The 24727-nt window shown below is 38.9% G+C and overlaps 1 protein-coding gene across 1 annotated transcript in view; it reads left to right on the top strand.

Annotated features, from left to right (window-relative positions):
• GCLC (glutamate-cysteine ligase catalytic subunit) overlaps window positions 1–19168 on the top strand; it is a 47794-nt gene extending 28626 nt beyond the window's left edge. Inside the window, exons 5-16 of the mRNA XM_025991070.2 lie at window positions 370–428; window positions 537–670; window positions 5090–5164; window positions 5616–5732; window positions 6799–6937; window positions 7394–7506; window positions 7991–8083; window positions 8368–8472; window positions 16248–16329; window positions 16414–16517; window positions 16594–16714; window positions 18326–19168. Coding sequence (XP_025846855.1) covers window positions 370–428; window positions 537–670; window positions 5090–5164; window positions 5616–5732; window positions 6799–6937; window positions 7394–7506; window positions 7991–8083; window positions 8368–8472; window positions 16248–16329; window positions 16414–16517; window positions 16594–16714; window positions 18326–18537 — 1354 coding nt within the window. The 3' untranslated portion in view covers window positions 18538–19168. The remainder of the gene's footprint in view (window positions 1–369; window positions 429–536; window positions 671–5089; window positions 5165–5615; window positions 5733–6798; window positions 6938–7393; window positions 7507–7990; window positions 8084–8367; window positions 8473–16247; window positions 16330–16413; window positions 16518–16593; window positions 16715–18325) is intronic.
• The last annotated feature ends 5559 nt before the right edge of the window (window positions 19169–24727 follow it).

The raw sequence follows: 24727 nt of genomic DNA, 5'->3' as shown, positions 1-24727 counted from the left end.
TTTGGCCCGGGGGGTAATCCTGGGGTCCCGGGGTCGAGTCCCACTTTGGGCTCCCTGCATGGAGCCTGCTTCTCCCTTTGCCTGTGTTTCTGCCTCAATCTGTGTCTCTCGTGAATAAATAAAATCTTTAAAAAATAAAAAAATAGAAGAGGATGATAATCTGAAGCAAGCAGCAGAGGAAGTGGTAAAAATGCAAAGCCTTCTCACAGAAAATTGCCTCAGAATATCTTGATCCACATAAATACTCTGTAGGATTGCCTCAGAATTAGTTTGAGGTAGGATTTCATTCTATTTACTTGTATATGATCAAATTCTTTTACATGGCAATTCTTAAATGACTGATTTATGACGTTTGGTTGTCTGTTTCAGTACCCTAACAAGAAATATCCGACATAGGAGAGGAGAAAAAGTTGTCATCAATGTACCAAGTAAGTCCACAGCAAGGTGGTAGAGTGGGAGAGGCACCTGGGGAATTGTTGTTTAATCCTTAAATCTTACCCTTGTCTTTTTTTTTTTTTTTTTATTTAATCCTACAGTATTTAAGGACAAGAATACATCGTCTCCGTTTATAGAAATGTTTCCTGAGGATGAGGAGGCAGCCAAGGCTTCTAAGCCTGATCATATTTACATGGATGCCATGGGATTTGGGATGGGCAATTGCTGTCTTCAGGTATTGTTTCAATCACATACAGAGGCAGAGTACCCTCATCCATTTCTACTTGCTACTTTTCAAATAAACGTGCATTTTTTACAATTACATTGTAATCAGGTTGAAATGAAAGCAAAGTGTGCCTTTCTGAAAACTGGTGATTTTAGTAAATTCATTGGTAACTATCTCTTGATAGAAAATTCACAGAATCTCCAGTTCAGTACAAAGATAAATGGTCACTAATTCACTTACAGTGTGAGATATATTCCATGATCTGTCTCTGTTCTTTCTAGTGATGGACAGGCTTAGAACATGTAACATTCAGATCTGTTTCTGAAAGTGAACTCTGGGTGTGCTCTAGTGACTTTGTGATCCAAGGAAAGGATTGTTTGGACTTTAAGTTTTCATATTCAGGCAAGGCCATCTAGTGGTATGAAAAGAAATGTTCAGCAGCCCATATTTGCCTTGTCCCGGCTAAGTCTCACACAGAAGGTAGTACAGCCTTTCTCTTTTCCTTGGTTAAAACTTTCTGTGGATCTAACCAGATGGCTGGTGCCCCTGGCAGGGATTGTGCCCAAGCTCACTCAGGATCTGGGTGGGCGGGCACAGGACCCGCCTGGCAGCAGTGGGTAACGCGCTCAGGCTGCAGCTGTTCCTCCTTTGGGATTTGGGTAGCTCCCCTCAATTCTTTTTGTCTTGATTTTCTCCTTAGTTAACTGGAAGGTTTATACTAAGTTCCCGTCTAGGTCTGACTCTAAGCCAATACATACTTTGTTGTTTTTATCAACAGAAGTGCTTGTTTTAACCTTTCATTTGTTTAAAGTCATGTGAGAACAGGAGTACAAGTTGCACAAAGTATAAATTGAAAATTTCAGATAAAAAGAGAGGCCACTTGTTATTGACCATGGAGATTGTATCCAGTTCTGATTACTTCAGAAGATTAGAAATGGTGTCCTTTAGAGGCCTGGAGTGATGTGAAGCCTGGCCCCCCACGTGAGTCCCTGGACCTCCCAACTACCTGCTCTCCAACCCAGAGGCCAAAAAACTCAGCATTTCCATCACCCCAGACAGCTACAGCATAGATATATGCCTTCTTGGGCGTAAAGCTCTGATGTGCTTATTTTTACAACTATATAAAGTGAAAATTGAATGCCAGGGTCAGATTTTTCCATGCTAAAATGTGTTTTCATAACCATAATTTTTTTTCTAGTTTTCCTGACTTACATAGGCAGTATAAAATGTGCGTCTTCCAAACAGGCCAGTAAGTTTTCTTACAAATGATCACATTTCATAAAAAAGTGACTTTTACCTGCATATCTGCTTTCCTATCTTAATTAGAAATGTTTCTAAAAAGAACCATCAAGCTCTAGAACTTACAGTGCATGGCTTTAAAATTGTATCAGGGCAATGGGAGTACTGATTGCCTTTTCTTGGTTTAATATTAAACTAGGGTACCTTGCCAGGGACAGCACAGTTACTTCATTCTGAAGGGGGATAGTCTTTCCCTTGAAACACTGTACAAATAAATGGTGGGTAGTTAAAAATTATTACCTGTAGATACAGTTTTTCATCCAAATTTAAGCTTTGTCATAGGTTTAGAATTAAGTTGTTTTTTCTCAGTAGCACGTCCAAGACCCTAATTTGAACATTCCACCTAAAAAATGATCCACACAGGGACGTCTGGGTGGCTCAATGGTTAAGCGTCTGCCTTTGACTGAGGGTGTGATTCCAGGATTGGTTCCCACATCGGACTCCTGGAGGGAGCCTGCTTTTCCCTCTGCCTGTGTCTCTGCCTGCCTGTCTCTGTCTCTCTCTCATGAATAAATCTTTACATGATCTGTGTGGATTTTTTTTTTTTTTTTAAGTGTGTGGGAAATGAGATGAATTCTACACATCACCACAAAAACACCCTGTGTCTCTCAAGTGGAGAACTAGAAACTGCTTGTAAAAGTGAAGCAGAAAAAGTTTTAAAGTAATTTAAGTTAATGGAAAACTGTACAAAACAAGAAGTGACATAACTCCACTCAAATCTTGATTCTTGGGGCGTTTTTTTAGGAATCATTTAGTAAGTTTGTTACCTTGTGATAGGTTTTCTCCAAGAAAATCAGGTGGCTTCAAACTGGATTCTAGGTAAATTTTAGATTAGACATTTAGATTTCTAACATCTATTTTTCATACTTCCCTTTTTTCCCTGTTTCCTAGCAACGCAGTTTCTCTTATGAGATATACCCTAAAAGGACACCAGAATTTATATATTCATACTTTAAGGTATAGAAACTCCCCACCCCCTACACTGCCAGCCATTAACAACAGTCCTGTCCTATTTGGAGATATATTAGCTCTAGAACACTGAAGCCAGTTACTAAATATCTTTAAAATAACTAAGTTACTTCACTGTTGTTAACTATGGAATTCCAGGTGTGAATTTTCATAAGCTTGCTTTTTTCCAGGATTTGCCTGTGAATTGTTGTATATCTTAGGCTATCTACGGGAAGCCAATCAAAAAAATTAAAAAGAGAAAACACTTAACATTGTATCTATTTAAAAACAACACACAGGCTAAAATGCCTAAGAGTATTAAAAAAAAAACTCTAAGAGGTGCACGTTCAAAAGAATTCAGCAGTCAAAACACTTGGGGAACATGGAGATATTCTTAATCTGTCTATCTGATTTTGGCCTGTAGAATCACTGTTTTTCAAGTATCTCACCACCATTTTATAAAACTTATCTTTGCCCCTATGTTCTCTTCTTTAGCTCCCTCTCTCCAAGATATGCTAATTTGTTTGATAAATATTTACTAAACACTAAGGCATAAGGCAGTGTCACATACTCTCCACATTTGGAATAGAGCATAGCAAGATGGATTGCTGCCCTTCTGAAGCTTACATTTTAGGTTGGGGGTTGGGGGGGTCAGTGTCCCAGCAGAGAAGTGTGTAAGTACTTGGCTTAATGCTCTCCCCTCCCCCCACCCTCTTTCCTCTTTCCATTTTATCCTTACCCTTGCACAAGCGGATTTCTCAGTTCCCACCTCTTTGCAGAAACTGCCTTGTTTTGGTGAAGAATGTTAATCTCTTATCTTAACCTTTGGTGTTCTTACTCCTTAAAGTATAGGATACAGTTTCTCTCTGTTGAATTCATTTGTAATGGCTAATTGCCAGTACATTTCAATTAAAATATAGCATTGAATCAGCAACAGAAATTATAGCAAGTTGTCTAAATAGTCTGTAGTTACCACACTGACATGAGTATAATTCTGCAGGTAGATGGTGAGTCTCCCAACAGAAGTTCTCTGTTTAAAAAAGGAAACTTGAGGCCTGGCGAAAGCTACGGGAAATAACAGGTTGAGATTATAATACTAAACATTCGCTCAGCTACTCTTTTAGGGATTAAGCCCTTAAGTTATTTCCTGCACCAACACTAAGTTCAAAATGTCATTATTGAATAACAGAGGACATGAAAACTGTTCCCTGTTTGTGGTTAATACAATATGCTAACCCAGCCAGGATTTGTGTTCCTAGTCCCTTCCATTGCCCCACCCCAAGGCAAGAAGCACTTCTTTGGTTTCTTTTGGGTAATTGTTTTTAGAACATTTGTAGTAAAGAATGATTTGATCTAACTCTACAATGTTCTACTTACCTTCTTGTGCAGGCTTCCCGGGTGATCCTGCCCATCTTCAGAATGTTGTCTGAGCCTACTCCCTAAATACTTTCCTATCTCAGACTTTTCCTTCTGAACTTCAGCCCTGGAGACCCAGACACTTAAAGGGCTGCTTTATCTGCTCCTTTCCTTTGTACACTCATCATGTCCTGGTGCCCCCACTCACTGCATGTCCCAGGAACACCCAAGCCAAACCCTCAGTCACACCTTCGTTCTCTGTACCCTAGTCACCCCCAGTGGCTGCTGCTTTGACTTTAGTTTACCTCCTCCCACAGCCCTCCTGTGTTACATCCTTCTCATCTGCAGTATTTTAACTGTTATACCTTCCTCCAGTCTCACCCTGTCCCAAGCTATTCCTTATACTTGGCTACCAGTGAACTTTGGAACCCATCATAAGTATCTCTATCCTTCTGTACCAAAATGTGTCTCCCTCTTGAACTAACTGAAGAGCATGGGATGCTGTGGAGGGAAATGAGCCAGCAGAAGAGATGATGCCTTGCTGAACTATATTTACTTAGTGCCTTCCTTGCCTTTCCTGATATTTCAGTTGTATTTAACTTAGGAAATGGTTGTTTACATTAGTTGTGAACACGATCCAATGCCATTTTTTGACAAAATTTGCCCAAGGCAACTTTTCAACAAAATTCCTGTGTTAAGCGTTAGCTGTGGAGTGACCATTGCATACCATGCCCTCTCTCCTCCCCAGCCATCCTCCTCCTTAGACTTTGCTCCTAGGGGAGGACGTTGATGATTTGTCATTAATCACTTGTTGTTCTTAAACAGGTAACGTTCCAAGCCTGCAGCATATCTGAGGCCAGATCCCTTTATGATCAGTTGGCCACTATCTGTCCAATTGTTGTAAGTAGAAATGACCTCTTATTTTAAAGACCTCTTTGTAGAGAGTGCTTGCGCCACATTTGCTGACTATGTGCTATTTAAGTCCAATTAAGACTTTATTCAGAAATGAACATTAGTACGTATTTAGAGGTGTAATGGACTAAGAAAGCTGTAGAAGTTTACTGTTGCTAGTAAGAGACTTGCATGTTAATGTGTCAAGTTTGAGCGGAGCTGTTCCTCCCTTCTTCCATCCTTCCCATTCTCACATGATAGAGGGGATGATTTAAATGAATCCCATCCACGGACTTGAGTCCCTTCTGGTGTCTTTCATTATGAAAAAGCAGGCACAGTCAGAGGAGTAGAACTATAGGGCTTGCCCAAACAGATTCTAGACCAGAGATAACTGCAAGGTACTTTTCTCAGCATGTAAGTGACACTGAATCTGCAGGTGCTGACTCTTGTTTGTTTTTAGATGGCTTTGAGCGCTGCGTCTCCTTTTTACCGAGGCTATGTGTCAGACATTGATTGTCGCTGGGGAGTGATTTCTGCATCTGTAGATGATAGAACTCGGGAGGAGAGAGGACTGGAGGTGGGAGTGATTTTCCTTAATAACCTTCTTATAAATTGAGTTAAATGGGGTTATTGTAACTACTTACAATGTTGAAGTCTTTCTTAAATTTTTATCTAGAGTGAGTTAAGTCACATGTGGTAGGAAATTCACAAGTTATAAACCTATCTTTGGTGTCATGGTGTTTGTTTTGGGGTGAATATGGGGAAAATGATTTGGTTTGGGTGAGTTTTTATCTTGTTGAAATCTTTTTCATCATTTTCTAAAACTTAGTGGTGCTTCCCACCCCCCCCCCCCAATATTTTGGAAGGAAGTGCCGATGGGTTGTTGTTACCAAAAGGCTTTTCGTCACTACGTGAGTGCTTTGTATATGATGCTTTCTGCTGCAGAATCTGTTGTCAAAGATTATTTTGCCCCATATAAGGGTTAGCTTTGCCTAATAAGGATAGGTAGTGCCTCTTGTTTGCATATTGAATGGTGACTGTACCATTCATACATTGATGTATCTCTCCAACCTGGAGTGTGCATCAAAACAACCTGTGGAAACATTTAAATGTAGACACCAAGGCCCATTTTAGATCTAATAAACAAGTACCTCCAGAACTGGGACCTGGAAGGGATTTTTAAATGAGCCTTTTCAAGTGCCTCTGATGTTCTCAGCAGGGGCTGTACTACCACTGCTCTGGTCTTCATGTGAGTGTTCATATATTGTTGGACATGTGGCCTAAGAAGAATTAAACTTTAAAGGAGAAATTATTTTAATGTGACTTTGTTGTACGTGAATTTTGTTTTCAACCTTGGCATTTATGTACCTAGCCTAGTAAGAATGAAGGCAATTTGCTTTTTTGTAAAAATAAATAAATAAATAAATAAAATGAAACAAATCTAAATCCTATCAGAGAACAGCTACTTAAATTAGTTCCTTTTTTTTTTTAAGTTTTCCCAATTAACTTTTCTGGATCTTAAGGGTGGACATTTATATATAATTATTACATAAAAAAATAAGCATTTAATAGAGGTAGTTGGGGCATTATCTTATTTCCAGAGCATTTTATATGGCATTCATTTGTATTTTTTTCAATTTTAGCCACTGAAGAACAATAACTATAGGATCAGTAAATCCCGCTATGATTCGATAGACAGTTACTTATCTGAGTGTGGTGAGAAATACAATGACATCGACTTGACAATAGATAAAGAAATCTACGAACAACTGCTGCAGGAAGGTGAGCAGCCACTCCTTTTCTCTAAATTTGATTGTATGTCTGTAGTTCTCCAGCACTCTTTAGAACTTTCTGGTCTTTAGAACTTTCTTTCAAGACTTCTGGTCTTGTTTCTATTTTTAGTGTGAGGTCTCTTTTATATGAGAGTGCTTGTTCTAAAGTTTCAAATTCCAAGTAGCTGTGAGATCTTGACTTTTAGCAAAGGAACTTACTTTGGAAATCTGTCTCTAGGTCTACACCAGTCTCTTGCCAGGCATTGTGTAAATAGCAAATAAACCCCTGGCACTTCCTCAGGGTCTGTAGGATAAAACCCTGGGTGACACATGGACACTGAACAAACCAGCCATTTCCTAAGCTTCTAGATGCCCTGTCTTCAAACTTGTGGAGCTGTCTTGTTTTCTTACTGGACTTAAGTGAAGCCTGCAGCTTTGACGTGAATCTGGTGTAACCTCTCAACAGGCATTGATCGTCTCCTGGCCCAGCATGTTGCTCACCTCTTCATTAGAGACCCACTGACTTTGTTTGAAGAGAAAATACACTTGGATGATGCCAATGAATCTGACCATTTCGAGGTATCTCCTCTGTTTGAAATGCATTTCACTTCATTAACCAAGATGTTAGTGTACCTGTGAGCAGTTAGTGATAGGAGAACTCTCCTGTGCCTTTCATTGTCTGATGCAATAAAGAATTAAGAAATTTTAAATTGATTTAAAGTACTTTTATTTTTATGATTCTAATTAGTTCTGTCTCTGATTCTGCATTTTTTCAGTATTTTCTCTTGCATGCATAAAGGTGAAAAATTCAAACATGCTGCATTTAAAAAAAAAAGCCTCAATTATTGCTGTGCTGCCAGCATATCACCCAACTTTTGCTAAATGCTTGTTTGTTTTCCCAGCAGGTCACACACCAAGGAAATCTTAAATTATACCTTTTTGCATTTGTAAACTCAAAAGTATTTGGTATCAACAGTGAATAACCTTCCCTTAGTAACTATCAAACAATCTTACTGTTTTCCTAGATGTGTGGAAAGTTGATTTTTCTGCTTTTTTACTCTAGAATATCCAGTCCACAAATTGGCAGACAATGAGATTTAAGCCCCCTCCTCCAAACTCTGATATTGGATGGAGAGTAGAATTCCGACCCATGGAGGTAAGATGCACATCAGCAGGAAATGATTCCAGCATGCCTGTCATCTGCCCATTACCCTTTTAATGCTCTTCTCGGAGGCTCTTTAAATACAGATCACATGTGTGTGTGATAAAAGCAAATCCAAAAGCTAAGGATTGATTTCTGAGAATTGGCAGAGGGCTTCTGAGCCCCACATGGCAAAGTAGGAACTGACCTGGAAATGGCATGATCCAAGGAGGGGACCTATTGGGGAAGACCATGTTGTGTGATTGGTCCTTAACTGCTTTGGGCTCCTGCTTGTCTAGGTTCAGTTAACAGACTTTGAGAATTCTGCATATGTGGTGTTTGTGGTGCTGCTTACCAGAGTGATCCTTTCATACAAACTGGATTTTCTCATTCCACTATCAAAGGTAAGAATGTGTTTTGGTATAGCAATGGGTTTGGGTATCTACAGGTTACTATCTATTGCTTATTTACGTAAAGTATTTCAGATCTGACCTGATTGAGAATTTTTACCATTTAGAATAAAATGCTTTTCCCTCCACCCTACTCTTTTTCCTTTTAAACTAAGTTTATGCTGTAGATTTCTGTACTGTGTTAGTAGAGATTCCTGGCAAAGAAAAAGTGCTAACAGTAGCTCCTTAGCCTGTTTGAAAGAGATTTAGGATTGCTGTTGAATAACTACTTTATTTCTAGAAGCATTCAATTCAGGATAATGATGGGAGAGAATCCACAAATTGATTTCATCTTCCCCCAACTGCAATGTTGGTTACGATATTAAGTTAAGAGGAGAGGGGTAACTGTAACTGCTGGGATGCAGGGAAGGGTTACTTCAGTGGAACCAAACTGTAGATGTGTCTGAAGAAGGTGGACTGGACTATCAGAAAAACAATGAATAGCTCATCAGCTCCAGCCCAACAAAAACCAAAAAAGGAGCTCTCTAGGAACAATTTCCCAGCAGAGCCTTGGAACAATTCCAGACTGTGAGGCAGCAGCTAAATAACCAGAGACCTTTGATTCCAAGGCTAGTGGGTCCTTGGGCACAGCAAGTGGCTGGGAAAGGTTGCTCGACTAGGTTGAGGGGTCTGCTGAGGATTTAGTGCCAAAGAAAGGAAAGATAGAACAGCCCTGTCACAGCAAGCACCAAAGGAAGAAATAAATGCCCACCTCACCATCTGCCCCCACCTCACTCTCGACTTTCTCCATGAGGGGTATCTCCAGCCCACATCTGTCCCCACCCACACACCCTGAGGGAAGTTTGGCCATTAACCTGTGTGTGCCTGCTCTTAACACTCAGGCTAAAAGTAACCCATAGGGTTCTGCCGGCCATTGGCCCATGTGGGTGTACCTGCTAGGGGGATTAGCCCCTGTGAGGAAGAGTCCCTGGCAGCTACCCATCTAATAAGCCTTTGTTAACAAATAAGAATAGATGTCTAAAAGTCGATAGAAAATGGATAACTTTTAATAGCCTTAAGGGAAGAGCCCAGCTGGGCTTACAGAATGCATTCCCCTCAGTGAAATAGTTAATTCAAGAAACTGGAAAGAATTCTTAATTCTCATTAGTGCCCTTGAAAAAATTCTGAGAAAGGTCACAAGCAAGCACTATGGATGAGAGAGCATTTGGAAAAGTGTTCTTAGAAAAAGCTATGCTTTAAAAAAACAAAACAAAACTGTGCTTTTAAAACTGTATGTTCACCAATAGAGCTGATGCTATTCAAGATCCAAGTTAATGATTTAGGGAACCAAACTGAAATTTATCTCAGGATGACAAGGAAATGGAAATCATGGAAAAACTGAACTTGGAGAATTGCTCTGGAAAGTTCAGTGTTTACAATAATCTAGAGAATGAGCTATATAAAAAAAATGAGATCCAGAAATCAGAGAAATAGAATTTTCCCAGAGTGAAAGAGAACCTTAAGGATGAGACAGAAATATTTAAACCCAAATCTAGGAATTTCTGAATCCTAAAGAGAAAAATAAGCCATCAGAATGGGAGAGAGAATTCAGATCAGATAGTTCCAAGAGGGAAAAAAAAAAAAATGGTTATCCTTCCTCATCTCCAACATTAAATGCTGAGAGTTGGAGAAAAATCTACAGAATCCTGAAGGGTAAAGAAGACGGAATTGCCTTCTTAAACTTTAAATTCCAGGTGATTCTAACAAAACTTAATAGATTATTAGGGCTAATAGAATGCCAGAACTCTTACGTACACGGGGATAGAGGAAGACTACAGAAATAAGATTTTTTTTTTTTTTTTTTTTTTTTTACTTCTAACCTGCTAGTTAAAAGGGAATGGGAAAAGAACAAAGAGACCATTGCCAGGGCCACAAAAGATGGAGGGGGGAGGCAAGGGATTGGTACAATGATGATATAGCTCTGGTATAGCTAGAGAACATAACATGGTGAGAATAAGATGAAAACAAATTTGTTTTGTTTTGTTTTTAAAGATTTATTTATTTATTCAGAGAGAGAGAGAGAGGCAGAGACACAGGCAGAGGGAGAAGCAGGCTCCATGCAGGGAGCCCGATGGTGGGACTCGATCCCAGGTCTCCAGGATCACAGCCCAGGCTGCAGGCAGCGCTAAACCGCTATGCCACCGGGGCTGCCCCCTGAAAACAAATTTGAATAGACTAAACTATCCTATTAAAAACCTGAAACAGGTATAAAAAAACCACATAATGATGTAGGGTGTTTGCATCCCTAAAACAAGGACAAGTATGGAAAGCAAAGAACTAGATATAATGACCTTTTAAAGAGCTAGCAGAGATGACAAATGGGTAACAGACAAAAATGTGAGAATAAAGTATTAGATAAAGCAGTTTTCTGTATTCTTCTAAAATGATGTTAGAGCTGTGATTTTTGTTTTATGCCTTAAAGTGTAGTAGATGTTTCTCAGAAGCACGAAAGAATATCACGGCACTGCAGTGTGGTGGCTCTGATATGGCTGTTTTGTGACCATTAAATTCATAAAATGACCTGTACCCCTTACTGGCTTTTTACCCTGAACAAGGTATTTACCATCACAATGCCTCCATTTGCATGTGTAGAACTGAGGATAAGTGCATGGTTGTAAAAACCGATGGGATTCACCTAGCTGAGTGCCTTATCTGTTACTCAATACTTGACAGGCCATATAACCAAAGGAGGAGAAAGGCTGTTGGGGAATTAAATGGCATGGTTAATAAGCTAGGTTGTATAGTCTTTAAGATCACAAATCACCTACCACAGCGCATGTTTTTTCAAGGGCTCTGAGGAAGATTTTAAAAAGTTAACAAATAAAAATCTTCACTCCTCAAAAGTAAACACCATACAGGATGGCATTCCTACCAAAATTCAACAAAAAGATGTTCAAGGGAAATTTAACTGTTGGAAATTTTAAAATTGTTTTCCTGGTAGGTTTTAGGCGAACTCAAAACTAGGATGCTGGCAAAGCTAGTCTCTAAAGGGAAAATCCTAGCTTTAAATTCTTTAATAAGAGATTTGAAGTAAACCTTAGCAAACTGAGACTCTAAAGTGCAGTAATAAAATATACTTTTAAAGAGAAACTTATAAAAACAAAATAGTGCTCTTTATGAACTTCAGTCCAGACCAAGAAAAAAAATACTAGGTAGAAATGAAAACCTGTTTATAGCCTTGATGAAATTTTAGGCTGTTATTTGGATATGTGCCTAGTAGTGTAGATTATTCAGAAGGTTCTGTCTCTTTAAAATAAAACCATAACAGGGGATCCCTGGGTGGTGCAGTGGTTTGGCACCTGCCTTTGGCCCAGGGCACGATCTTGGAGACCCGGGATCGAATCCCACATCGGGCTCCCGGTGCATGGAGCCTGCTTCTCCCTCTGCCTATGTCTCTGCCTCTCTCTCTCTCTCTCTCTCTCTCTCTCTCTCTCTGTGACTATCATAAAAAAAAATTAAAAAAATAAAACCATAACTATAGAAATTGAGTGGGGAGATAGGCTCTATTCAAAAACCTGGCACCATCCATCCTAGTTGAACATGACCCTTGAGTTTGTACATGTTAAGATGCTCCTGCGATTTCATTATGGGAAATAAGGGACTGAAAAGTTTCCAAAGCTCTGCTTTAAGAGTCTTAAAAACTCATGGGGGGGGGGGGGGGGGGGAAGAATTCACAGTAAAGAGGACTTTTTTTGTCTGTGGAAGCAAGTGAAAATGAAAACCCAGTGGTCCAAATTTGGGAGACAGAATGAAAAAGCGATTCCTAGGAGGGAAACTTAGTGATACAAGCCTACTTCAAGAAACAAGAAAAATTCCAAACAGCCTTATATCTAAAAGGACTAGAGAAAGGAGAACAAAGCCCAAAGTTAGTAGGAGGAAAGAAATACAAATCAGAACAGAAATAAGTGAAATGGACACTAAAAAAATAGAAAAGATCAATGAAACCAAGAGCTGGTTCTTAGAAAAGATAAATTGAAACTCCTTTAGACTCCTTGAGTATAAAAAAGGATACAAGTAAAATCAGAAAAGAAGTAACAGCTGACACCACAGAAATACAAAGGATTATGAGCCTACTGAAGAAAATTCTATGCCAACAATTTAGACAACCAAGAAGAAATGTGTAAATTCTTAGAAACAGAATCTTCTAAAACTGAATCAGGAAGAAATAGAAAAATCTGAATAGACAAAATACTAGTGGTGATGATGAATTGATAATCCAAAAACTCAAAAGTTCAGGATCAGATAGATTTACAGGTGAATTCTACCAATTCCTATTCTCCTCAAACTGTTACAAAAAAAAAAAAAAAAAAAGGAAGAAGAGCTTCCAAATAATACATTACTAAAACCACATGAAGATACTAGAGGTATCTTTGAAGATGAATATAGATGCAAAAATCTTCAAAATACTAGCAAACCATATTCAATAACACACTAAGAGGATCATTCACGATCAAGTGAGATTTATTCTGGGGATGCAAGGATGGTTCAGTATTTGCAAATCAGTCAGTGTAATATACCACATTAATGAAAGATAAAAATCATTTCAGTGGATGCAAAAAGAAACATTGGCAAAACTCAACATCCACTCATGAATACTCCCAGCAAAGTGGACTTAAAGGGAACATATCTCAATTTAATAAAGGCCATGTATGAAAAAGCCCAGTTTCGAATATGAATAACATCATATTAATATGAACGACATGAATAATACCATATTCAGTGGTGAAAAAGAGCTTTTTCTTGAAGATCAGAAACAAGACAAGGATTTCTACTCTCACCACTTTTATTCAATGGAGTCCTGGAAAGCCCTCCTAGTCCCAGCAATTTGACAAGAAAAAAAAAAGGCATCCAAATTGGTAAAGGATAAGTAAAACTCATCATTTGCAGATGACATGATACCATAGGGAAAAACTCTAAAGACTACACCAAAAAACTATTTGAATTAATGGCTTAAGTAGAGCTGCAGGATATAAAAATGCACAGAAATCCATTGCATTTCTATATGCTAATAACAAAGCAGAAAGAAAACCATTTTACATACAGTTAAGCCAAAAGGAAAAAAAATACCTAGGAATTAAACTTAAGGAGTATAAAACCTGTACTCTGAAAACTATAAAACACACTGAAAGCGAAGATGACACTAACAAATGGAAGGACATACCATGCTGATGGACTGAAAGAAAATTGTTAAAATGTCCCTGCTACCCAAACCAACCTGTGGATTCAGTGCAGTCTCTATCAAAATACTAATAGTATTTTTCATAGAACTAAAATAGCCCTAAAATTTGTTTGGAACAACAATAAAAACCTCCCTGAAATAGCCAAAGCAATCTTGAGAGTGTGATACCTCCAGCTTTGTTCTCTGTTCTTTAAGCCCCAGATATTAAAATGTATTACATGCAAAGCTATTGTAATGGAAGCAATAAGGTACTGGCCCAAAAATAGACACATTGGGCAATGGAACAGAATAGAGAGCCCTAAAATAAACCCATTTTTATTCGGCCAATCTGTGACAAAGGAGGCAAGAATATACAATGGGAAAAGACTGTTTCTTCAAAATAAACAATGCTGGAGAAACTGGACAGCTATATGCAAAAGAATGAAACCAGACCATTTTCTTACACCACACACAAAAATAAACTTAAATTGGGTTGAAGACCTAAATGTGAGACCTGAAACCATAAATTCATAAAAGAAAACATAAGTAGTAATCTTTGATGTGTACCTTAGCAATATTTTTCTAGGTACATCTCTGGCAGTGGAAGTGAACAAAAATCAACTACTGAAACCACATCAAATAAAAAGAAAACATCAGCAAAAGCAACATACTGAACAGGAGAAAACATCTGCAATTATATCTGATAAGGGTTAATATTCAAAATATATTTAAAAAGCTTCAACACACACGAACACAAAAAACAACCTTATTAAAAAATGTACAGAGGACCCAAATAGACATTTTTCCAAAGAAGACCTGCAGATGGCCAAGATGTAAGCATCCCTCACCATCAGGGAAATGCAAATCAGAACCACTATAAGATACCACCTTAGACCTGTCAAAATGGCTAGAATCAGTAACACAAGAAATATTGGTGAGAATGAGAAAAAGGAATCCTTGTACACTGTTGGTGGGAATGTAAGTTAGTGCAGCCACTGTGAAAAACCGTATGGAGGTTCTTCAAAAAACTAGAATTACCATGTGATTCAGTAATTCCACTACTGGCTATTACCCAAAGAAAATGAAAACATGAATTCAAAAATACATACACCCCTGCTATGTTTATTGCAACATTTACAGTAGCCAAGATATGGAAGCAATCCAAGTGTCTATCAATAAATAGATGGAGAAAAAAGTTGTGGTATATATATATACAACAGAATAGTACTCAGCCATAAAGAAGAATGAGATCTTGCCATTTGCAACAGCATGGATGGACCCAGAGAATATTATTCTAAGTCAGAGAAAGACAAACTCCTTATGATTTCACTTCTATGTGGAATCTAAAAAAAGCAAAATGAACCAAAAACAGAATCAGACCCATAAATACAAAGAACAAACTGATGGGTGCCAGAGGGGAGGTGGTGAGGAAATGAGCAAAATGAGAAAGTGCTATTTTGTACACCAGAAACTAAAATAACATTGTGTATCAACAAAGCTTTGAATGAAATAAAGATACTGATAGCTGGGGCCCATAAAACAGGCTCTGGTTTAACTGATCTGATGTGTGGCCTGGGCATACCACATGATCCAGCTGTCTTACTGCTGAGTGTGTGTGTGTATATATATCTACATATATATATATATATATATATTTTTTTTTTTTTTGAGTAGGCTCCTTGCCCACCATGGAGCCCAACGTGGGGCCTGAACTCATGGCCCTGAGGTCAAGAGCTGACCTGAGATCAAAAGTCAGATACTTAACCACCTGAGCCATCCAGGTGCTCATAGGTATATATATATATATTTAAGTTTTTTGGACACCTGTATAGTTGGTGTGGCCAGAACTACCAGATGGACCCTCTGTTCTTAGAGGGCTAACCTTCCTTATTCCATATCTGACAACCTATAACCTCTTCATCTCACAATGAGGCAGGAAAACCCCAGTGGTAGGGAGGGCACAGCACTGAACCAGAAGTTCTCTCTGGGTTCTACATTTGGTTACCCTGGCATCTTGGGTGAGTCACTGTGCTGTGTGAAGAGAACCAAGCCCTTGCCCTCCTTCTTACCAGACTTAGTCACAAAGGTGCTTTGTAGTGCAGGCAGCCTATGTGAATGTTTTTGGTGTGTGTGTGGGGGGGTTTTAAGATAAGAACGGAGGAATTCTAAATTTGTTAAAAAGCACATGCCAATCTGGTTGAATGACACAGGCTCACATAAAAGTGAAAAGTCTGGGATCCCTGGGTGGCGCAGCGGTTTAGCACCTGCCTTTGCCCAGGGCACGATCCTGGAGACCCGGGATTGAATCCCACGTCGGGCTCCCGGTGCATGGAGCCTGCTTCTCCCTCTGCCTATGTCTCTGCCTCTCTCTCTCTCTGTGTGACTATCATAAATAAATAAAAATTAGAAAAAAAAAAAAGTGAAAAGTCTGTTCCTCAACCAGAAACCAAGTTGAAGGGGAAAGCAGGATTCTTACAGGGTGAGTCTTAATTGTAAAAGTGAGGAGGGCACCATAACTTCTATGTTGGATCGAGAATGTTCTGATGTAGCCATGATTATCTTTTTCCCTTAGGTTGATGAAAATATGAAAGTTGCACAGAAACGAGATGCTGTCTTGCGGGGAATGTTTTATTTCAGGAAAGATATTTGCAAAGGTATTACATTCTCTTGGATTTCTAGGGTCACTTACTTCAGGTTACAACAGGCTGCTCAGGTGCCTCTGTCCTCTCCTCTGGCAGGTGGCAACACTGTAGTAGATGGCTACGGCAAGGCCCAGAACAGCACAGAAGTGGCTGTAGAGGAGTATACCCTGATGAGCATAGACACCATCATCAACGGGAAGGTAAGGACCCTGCTATGCACACCTCACCACCTACACCCATAGCCAGAGTGCTAACGATGTGTCCTGCTTCTTGTAGGAAGGTGTGTTTCCTGGGCTGATCCCAATTCTGAACTCTTACCTTGAAAACATGGAAGTGGATGTGGACACCAGATGTAGTATTCTGAACTACCTAAAGCTAATTAAGAAGAGAGCATCTGGTATGGCATCTTTTGCTTTGCTTTGCTTTTAAATTTTGATGTGGGTAGAACCTCACAATCTTACAATATTCAGTTTCTTATGGTATACTTGAAAAGACTACATTATTTTATCTGTGCATTCTTTCACATTTGACGTCTCTGCAATGGGTTACACCTCATAATCGATGACCGTTTTTTCTCTTATTGGTTCATAAGGCAGTGCTGCATCTTAGACAATGACTAGAGTATGCAGATTGCCTACTAGTCCTTTATGGGCAGCTATTTGTTATACATCATCATGGGCTCCCTCTTTAGGGCTAAGTAAGTCTAGGTTACAGGAGTGAGAGCTAGGACATCTGGTTCTTCAGCCTGCTTCCATAGAGTGAGCACCCCAGAACCCCCATCTTTTGTCCACTTTGAGATCATGTTGATCATGCTTAACAAGGGCCTGGCACAAGGGAGCTGTCAGCATAACATTAATGTCCTCTATGTTTCCCTTGAGGCTTCCATAAACTTTCTGGAGTCATGGTGGCTCTACCCCCCAAAGGGCATGTCTGCCAGTCTCTCCCTTCATTCATTCTACCTGTGCTTATTTTCACCACCTCTTTGGTAAATAAAATCATAAAAAAAAAAAAAAAACAAAAAAAACACAAAAATCGGAAATTTCTTCCTCATGCAAATGAAGAAATGAATTTTGCTCTCCCCGCTGCCCAAAAAAAGAGCAAACTGGACAGAGGAGAACAACCTATCAGAACCCTGATCTACTTGATGAGAGGGAAACATCTTAGCATGGATATTATCCAGAAGTTTACTCTCTTAAATTTTATGTAGTTTAATGAATAGCTAAATGGGGTCTTTTATTTTTTTAATTTTTTATTTATTTTTACTTTGGAAGTTATTTTAACCTTCATCTGGAAGAATGACCAAATGAAAATAACATGGATATCATGGATATTCTAAAGAGAAATGAAGTGGAGAGCTAGCCCTACCAGATACCGTTAGGAACTATAGAGTCTGAAGTTTCCAGAACCATGTGTTAGCCCTAAGTCTGCAGCTTTTTGGTCAAATGGGAGGACACATGCTCTAGTACACCTGCCAGCTCCTGTTTTTGGATTTCTTTCCAGTTTTGTTGAGGGATAATTGACATGCATCACAGTAGAAGTGTAAGGCCTTACAGCATCATGGTTTGATTTTTATATATTGTGAAATGATTACCACAGTAGGCTCAGTTAAGATTTTCTTACATAGAATAAAAAGAAAGTTTTTCCTTGTGATGAGAACTCCTAGGATCCACTTACCAACTTCTATGTCACATGTCAGTATTAGCTATCGTCCTCACGTCCATGACATCTTAGCGGCTCCTCGTTTCTGAAGAGCTGGCAGTGTCCCTGTGTGAGTAACATCTAACCTCGGGATGTGTGTTCTCATTGCCTACCTGCAACCTAAAATTCTTTCCCAAGAGGAATTCTTCAAACGCACTGGAAAACATTTTCCCCAGCCTCTGCCATGTGGGCACACCAAGGTCCTACTCATTTCTCTTCAGGATTGTGTTTATGCTGGTCACTAAATTGTCACCTTGCTTAAAAAAGACACTTCTGTTAACTTATGTTGTCTTAATTTTTTCCCCGCAAGGCGAACTAATGACAGTTGCCAGGTGGATGAGAGAGTTTATTGCAAACCATCCTGACTACAAGCAAGACAGTGTGATAACTGATGAAATGAACTACAGCCTTATTTTAAAGTGTAACCAAATTGCAAATGAATTATGTGAATGTCCAGAGTTACTTGGACCAGCATTTAGGAAAGTAAAATATAGTGGAAGTAAAACTGACTCTTCCAACTAGACATTCTGCAGAAGGAAAAACTTACTATTTTATTGAAGAACTGAATGCAGGTACTCCTCAGCCCCTGTGTGTGGTATGAAGACCAAATTCTAGAATGGCACTGTTTGTTGGACCAGTGGCCAGAGACGGATTTAGAGGCTTTCCTTCAGTAGTTAAACCTAGAGTTTATACAGTGTACATGTACATAGTAAAATATTTTTATGATTAACAATGTATTTTAATAACATTGTATCTAAAGTCATTGTGAACTGGCTTGTACATTTTTCAATTCTTACTCTGGAATATACCTACTGTCTAAGCAGTTTTGTAAATGTAATATACTGGTAACTGTACTATACCTGCATTCCAGAGTTTAAGATGTTTCCTGTAAATTTTTGGCTTTTTGAAAGACTTTACCTGGGACCTGATTCACTGAAATCTATCACTTCCCTTTAAAAACAATTAGTCTTGTTACTTTGAGTCCTCTCCACTGTTGTATACTTAAAGTCACTCTTGAATCCATTGAAATGCTTCACAGCGACCTTGGGTTTCTGGCACCTTGTCTATGATGTTTCTTTTGTAATTGGAATAGCTAACAGCTTGGTCATCCTGCCTCAAGCTTTCACTGCTAAATAAAATCCGTTGAACTGAAGGCTGTTATAAAAGGTACTTTTCTTCTTTTAAGTTTGCTTATTTAGGCATTAAGTTTAAAGAGAAATTTGTAGGAGGAGGAAAGAAGACTATTAACTCTGAGTTCCCCTATGGAGATTAGGGGGGAATTTTTTTTTCTTAATTTAAAAAAGGGGCAGAATGGTTTCTCTTCCTGTGCATACCAAGAGTAATGTCAGAAATGGCACCAGCCCTTCTCTTATGACCCTTGATTGCTCTTTATATACTTAAATCTTCAAATCAAATGCAGTTGCTGGAGTTCTTGTTTTGTTACTTTTTCTCTCGTTTCCAGTAAGCATATTGACATTCTCCCAAAAACCATTCTAGGTTTTATCTGGGAACTATTCCACATAATGCTTGCTTTTCTCTATGAAAATCATCAGTGAATCATGATGTGCACTAAGTTTTGTGAATTCGGACCCTACATGTTTGTAAATAATTTAAGTTTACACAATCGTCGTTAGTGCTTTCTGTTGGTTTTTTTCCTCAGTTAGGTCCTACCTGCTGCTGAAATAACTGTGTATAGTAGATCATCCAAACCTTCACAGGCATAAATATTTAAATCATAATGCTAATTTTAACAAACTGCGTTAAAGCTGCTTCAGCTGAGCCTGTTTGTCAATACTAGGCTTTGTGCGATGTTTCATACATGTATTTGGAGAATTAAAGGATGTGTGTTTTTCATTTGCAGTTTGCTTGTGTAAATGAGGTTGTAAAAAGGCAGATGAACTAAAAATGTTTGTGGTATGAGGAAATAAAAGAATGGAATTAGCATTCTGACAGCTCTTGAATGTATGAGTTCCACAGCTAAATGGAGGGTGAATGGGGATTGTTGTAATTAGCCCAGATCCTCCATGTCCTTATTTCTTCATTGCAATCCTCAGATGTTTTTAGAAGCCTGCTCTCAAAACAGGTGCCTCCTCTCCCTTAGAAGCTGTCAACCCCCTTGCGGAGGGGAGGTACCTTCTGGATGGATAAAAGGACCACTGGAAGTGGATTTTTCTTTTACTCTAGACTGCTGCTGTATGAGTCAGTGGTCACAAGGGGGATACTGGTAACTTGGGTGCTGTGTGTACTCTAACTAGAGATGAGATGTAGGATTGTGAATCAGCAAGCCCAGCCAAGAGCTATTGCCAACCCATGTCTTTGGCAGGAGGAAAGAGATATTGATCCAGCCTCTTGTAACATAACCATCTTCTTCATTGGTCAGTCCACTTTTCTCAGAGCTCTGACTTTATCTAAATGATTCTAGGACAGTTCTTGTCAAACTAACCTGCATCTAGATGTGTTGGGATCCTAGGATGTACACATTCTTACTGGTTCAGTGTGCCTGGAGTAGTGCCTATGTTCTCCACTTCTAGAAAGCTCCCAGGAGCTGCTGAGTCTACTGTTCTGGGCTACATTGAGTAATGACTCAGATCACACTCTGTCCTTCAATTACAGACAAGTCTCAACTGACACTTCTCTTTAGTTCTAAGATCTTTTAGCTATATTCTTCTCATCCTGAAAACCAGAACTCGGAAAGGAAGCACCACCTTTCCTGAGCTTTACCACCTGAGCACAACTGAGAATCCAGGATTTTAGGAACGGAACTATAAGCATAGAGAAGAGCAAAGGGCATTATCCCTGGTGGAAGCAGTTGCAGCTGAGCTCAGACTCACATTCTCACTTAGAATACAACTGGCTGTTACTTGATCCAAAGGCTAGTTTCCTACCCATCAGGTCTCATGGATGAGTAAGAAGTCAGCTTCTGGTCCTAGAATGCCTCTGCCATCTGGCTCATTCCTGAGGCTGTTCATAAGTCTTTCTGCTCAAGATGGAGAAAGCCTGCCTTGGCCACTTCTTTCTAAACCACAACTTACAAAAACATGAACCATGAAATGTGTGGAAATCCAGGATATGATGTGGGCTTAGATAAGGGGCTCTTTCAGAGCTATAAATAGGCTGCTTAATGGCAAGATTTTTATAGGTGCCGCTAATAAGCTTTTCATTTAAGTTAAGGCTTCCTTCCCTTTTGTATAAGCCATCTGAGTTCTACCAACTGCTGTCTCTTCCATTATGCTTTTGGTAAATGTTTAACATTACTTGTAAACACTTCTGAACTTACAGGCAGAGATTTAGAAAAGCAGGAGTTAGAAGAGGAGCTGATGAGGACTGGTTAAAAATGTGGAGACCTGGGTAGGCAACCTTGGCTGGGAGAAATACCATAAAAACATGAATAGTCTAAAGAGTGTAAGTAAAGGTTGAAACTAGCTGGAAACCAGAAATGCTGGGTGAGCTATCTGGATTGCAGGGATTGGTGAGCATCGCAGTTTACATTTGCCTTCCACCTCAATAGCATGGATGGGAACAGGCCCAGGGGTCGATCCTACCACCTCAGAGCCCCAGCCCATGCCAGATCCAGCCATTCCACCAAAGTGGCTCCAGCGTAACACACACCTTTAGCCATCTCACCAAGGTGACAGAGGCACAAAGCATACTAAAATACTCTAGTCTGCACCATTTCAGCTCCCCATTACTTACCAGGGCACGTAACCTGCATTCATTTTGCCTCCAGCTGCCCTGCCAGGATACCCCATAGGGAGTGCTCTGGTATCTTTCCAACCTGTGCCCTGCCTGAGCTTCAGCAACCCATGAATATGAGAGGAACACCTAGAGACACCCAGCTTGTACCCACTTCAGCTGTCCTGTTGGAGACACTGTACAGAGAGCCCTGAAACTGCCCAGCCTGTGCCCATTTCAGCTTTGGGCATACCACCAGGGCAGGCCCAACATAGAATGTCCTTAGACCCCTGCTCATGCCAGCCACCATTCCTGCGATCCACACCTCCAGCCAGCCAGTCACCAAGCACACAATCTACACAGGAGACAACCATGCACAAGACCATTCCTTCAAGTTTAAAAGTAGCTATTCCACCTAATTCACAGAAACACAAAAAGTCAAGTAAAATGAGACCTAGGAATATACTGCAAATGAAAGAAGACAAAAATCTCAGAACTAAATGAAACAGGAAACCAACCAACTTGGTAAGGAGTTCAAAGTAATCATCATAAAAATAGATGCTCACTGGACTGGAGAGAAGAGTAGATGAACTTAACATCAACAAGAGACAAAATAATTTTTAAAAGATTCAGCACTGAAGAAAATACAATTAACTGAAATAATATACTACAGGGAATCAACATAGAACATGCAGAATGGGTCAGCAAATGAAGACAGAATTTAAAAAGCACCCATGCTGAACACCAAAAAAAATGGGGGGGTGCACCTGGGTGGCTCAGTGGTGTAGTGTCTGCCTTTGGCTCAGGGCATGATCCTGGGGTCTAGGATTGAGTCTTGCATCACGCTCCCTGCAGGGAGCCTACTTCCCCTCTGCCTATGTCTCTGTCTCTCTCCCTCATGAGTAAATAAAATCTTAAAAAAAAAATTTTTTTTTAATGAAGACAGGTTAAAGATCTCTTGAACATCAAACACTAACATTCGCATTTTAGGGGTCCAAGAAAGAGGAGAGGAAGAAAGGGGCAGAAAAATAGTAGCTAGGGAATTCCTTAATCTGGGGAAGAAAATAAAAACCCAGGTTAAGCACAGAGAGTTCCAAACAAGATGAACCCAAACAGGTCCACACCACAACACATAATAAGATATCAGAGATTAAAGATAAAGAGAAAAATTAAAGAGCAACAAGAGAAAAGCTATTGGTTATATATATAAGGAAATGCTATAGGGCTATAAGCAGAGTTTTCAGCAGAAACTTTGCAATCCAGAAGAAAGTGGTACAATATATTTAAAGTGCTGAAGGAAAAAAATCTACAACCATGAATACTCCACCTGACAAGGTTATTCAGAATTGAAGGAGAGGATAAAGAGTTTCCCAGACCAAAAAAAAAAAAGTTTAAAAAGGTTCATAACTATGAAACAGGCCTTACAAGAAATATTAAAGGGATTTCTTTAAGTGGAAAAAAAAAAGTCATGATTAGAAGAAAATTATGAAAGGAAAAAATTTCATAACTAAAAACAAACATACAGTAAAGGTAGTAGACTAATCACTTATAAAGCTAGTATGAAGGTTAAAAGACAAAGTAGTGAAGTCAGTTATATCTAAAAATTAAGGGGATTTTAAGAAGATGTAAAATATGACAACATAAACATGGAAGAGGGGGAGTAAAAATTTAGTGATTTTTAAATATGTTTGAATTTAAGTAATAACATAGACTGCTATATTCTTATGATGTTATTTATAAACATAACTACAAACCAAAAACCTAAATGGATAGACAAAAAATTATTTTAAGAATAAAAGCATAACACTAACACTCATCAATCACAAGGAAAGAGCAAAGGAACAGAAAACTGCAAAAATAGCCAGAAACAATGAGCAAAATGGCCGTAAGTACATGCCTACCACTTTAAATGTAAATGCCCTAAATGCTGCAATCAAAAGACACCGGATGACTGTATTAAAAAAAAAAAAAAAAGACCCATTTATATGCTATCTATAAGAGACTCACTTCAGACCTAAGACAAATGCATCTGAAAGTGAAGGGATGGAATAAATATTCCATGTAAATGGAAGAGAAAAGAAAGAAGCCAGTTAGCAATACATAGACAAAATAGACATAGACTTTTTAAGATTTTATTTATTTATTCATGAGAGACAGAGAGAGAGAGGCTGAGACACAGGGCAGAGGGAGAAGCAGGCTCCCTCTGGGGAGCCTGGTGTGGGACTCGATCCTACGACCCCAGGATCACAATCTGAGCCAAGGCAGACAACCACTGAACCACCCATGTGCCTGACAAAAGACTTTAAAACAATAATTGTAACAATAAAAAGAAGGGCATTACATAATGATATAGAAATCTCTCTCAGAGAAGAGGATAAAACGATTATAAATATCTATGCACCCAATATGGGAGTACCTAAATACAGAAACCAAATAATACAGAAACCAAATAATAGCAGATGTAAAGGGAGAAATTGACAGTAATACAATAACAATAGAGGACTTTAAACATGTCCCACTTACATCAGTGAATAGATCAGCCAGAAAATGAAGTGTTTTTGAACAACACATTAGACCAGAGGGACTTGACAGATATATACAGAACATTCCATCCAAAAATAATAGTATACATTCTTTTCAAATGTACATGGAATATTCTCCAGGAAAGATCACATGTTAGACCACAAAACAAGTCTTAATATATTTAAGATTAAAATCATATCAAACATCTTTTCATGGCACAATGATACAAAACGGAATCAATTACAAGAAAAAAACTGGAAAAAAAAAAAACCACAAAGATGTGGAGGCTAAACAACATGCTATTAAACAAAAAATCAACCAAGAAATCAAAGAGGAAATTAAAAATTTGTGAAGACAAAGGAAAATGAACACCTATCCAAAATCTTTAGGATCCAGCAAAAACAGTTCTAAGAGGAAAATTTAGAGATAGGTACACCTTGAGAAACAAAAATCTCAAATAAACAATCTAACCTTACACATAAAGGGCCTAGAACAAGAACAAAGCCTAACCTTAGTA

This window comes from Vulpes vulpes, chromosome 1 (assembly GCF_048418805.1).
Source record: "Vulpes vulpes isolate BD-2025 chromosome 1, VulVul3, whole genome shotgun sequence".
NCBI lineage: Eukaryota > Metazoa > Chordata > Mammalia > Carnivora > Canidae > Vulpes > Vulpes vulpes.
Note: the sequence above shows the minus strand (reverse complement) of the source record. Positions and strands in the feature narration are given on the sequence as shown.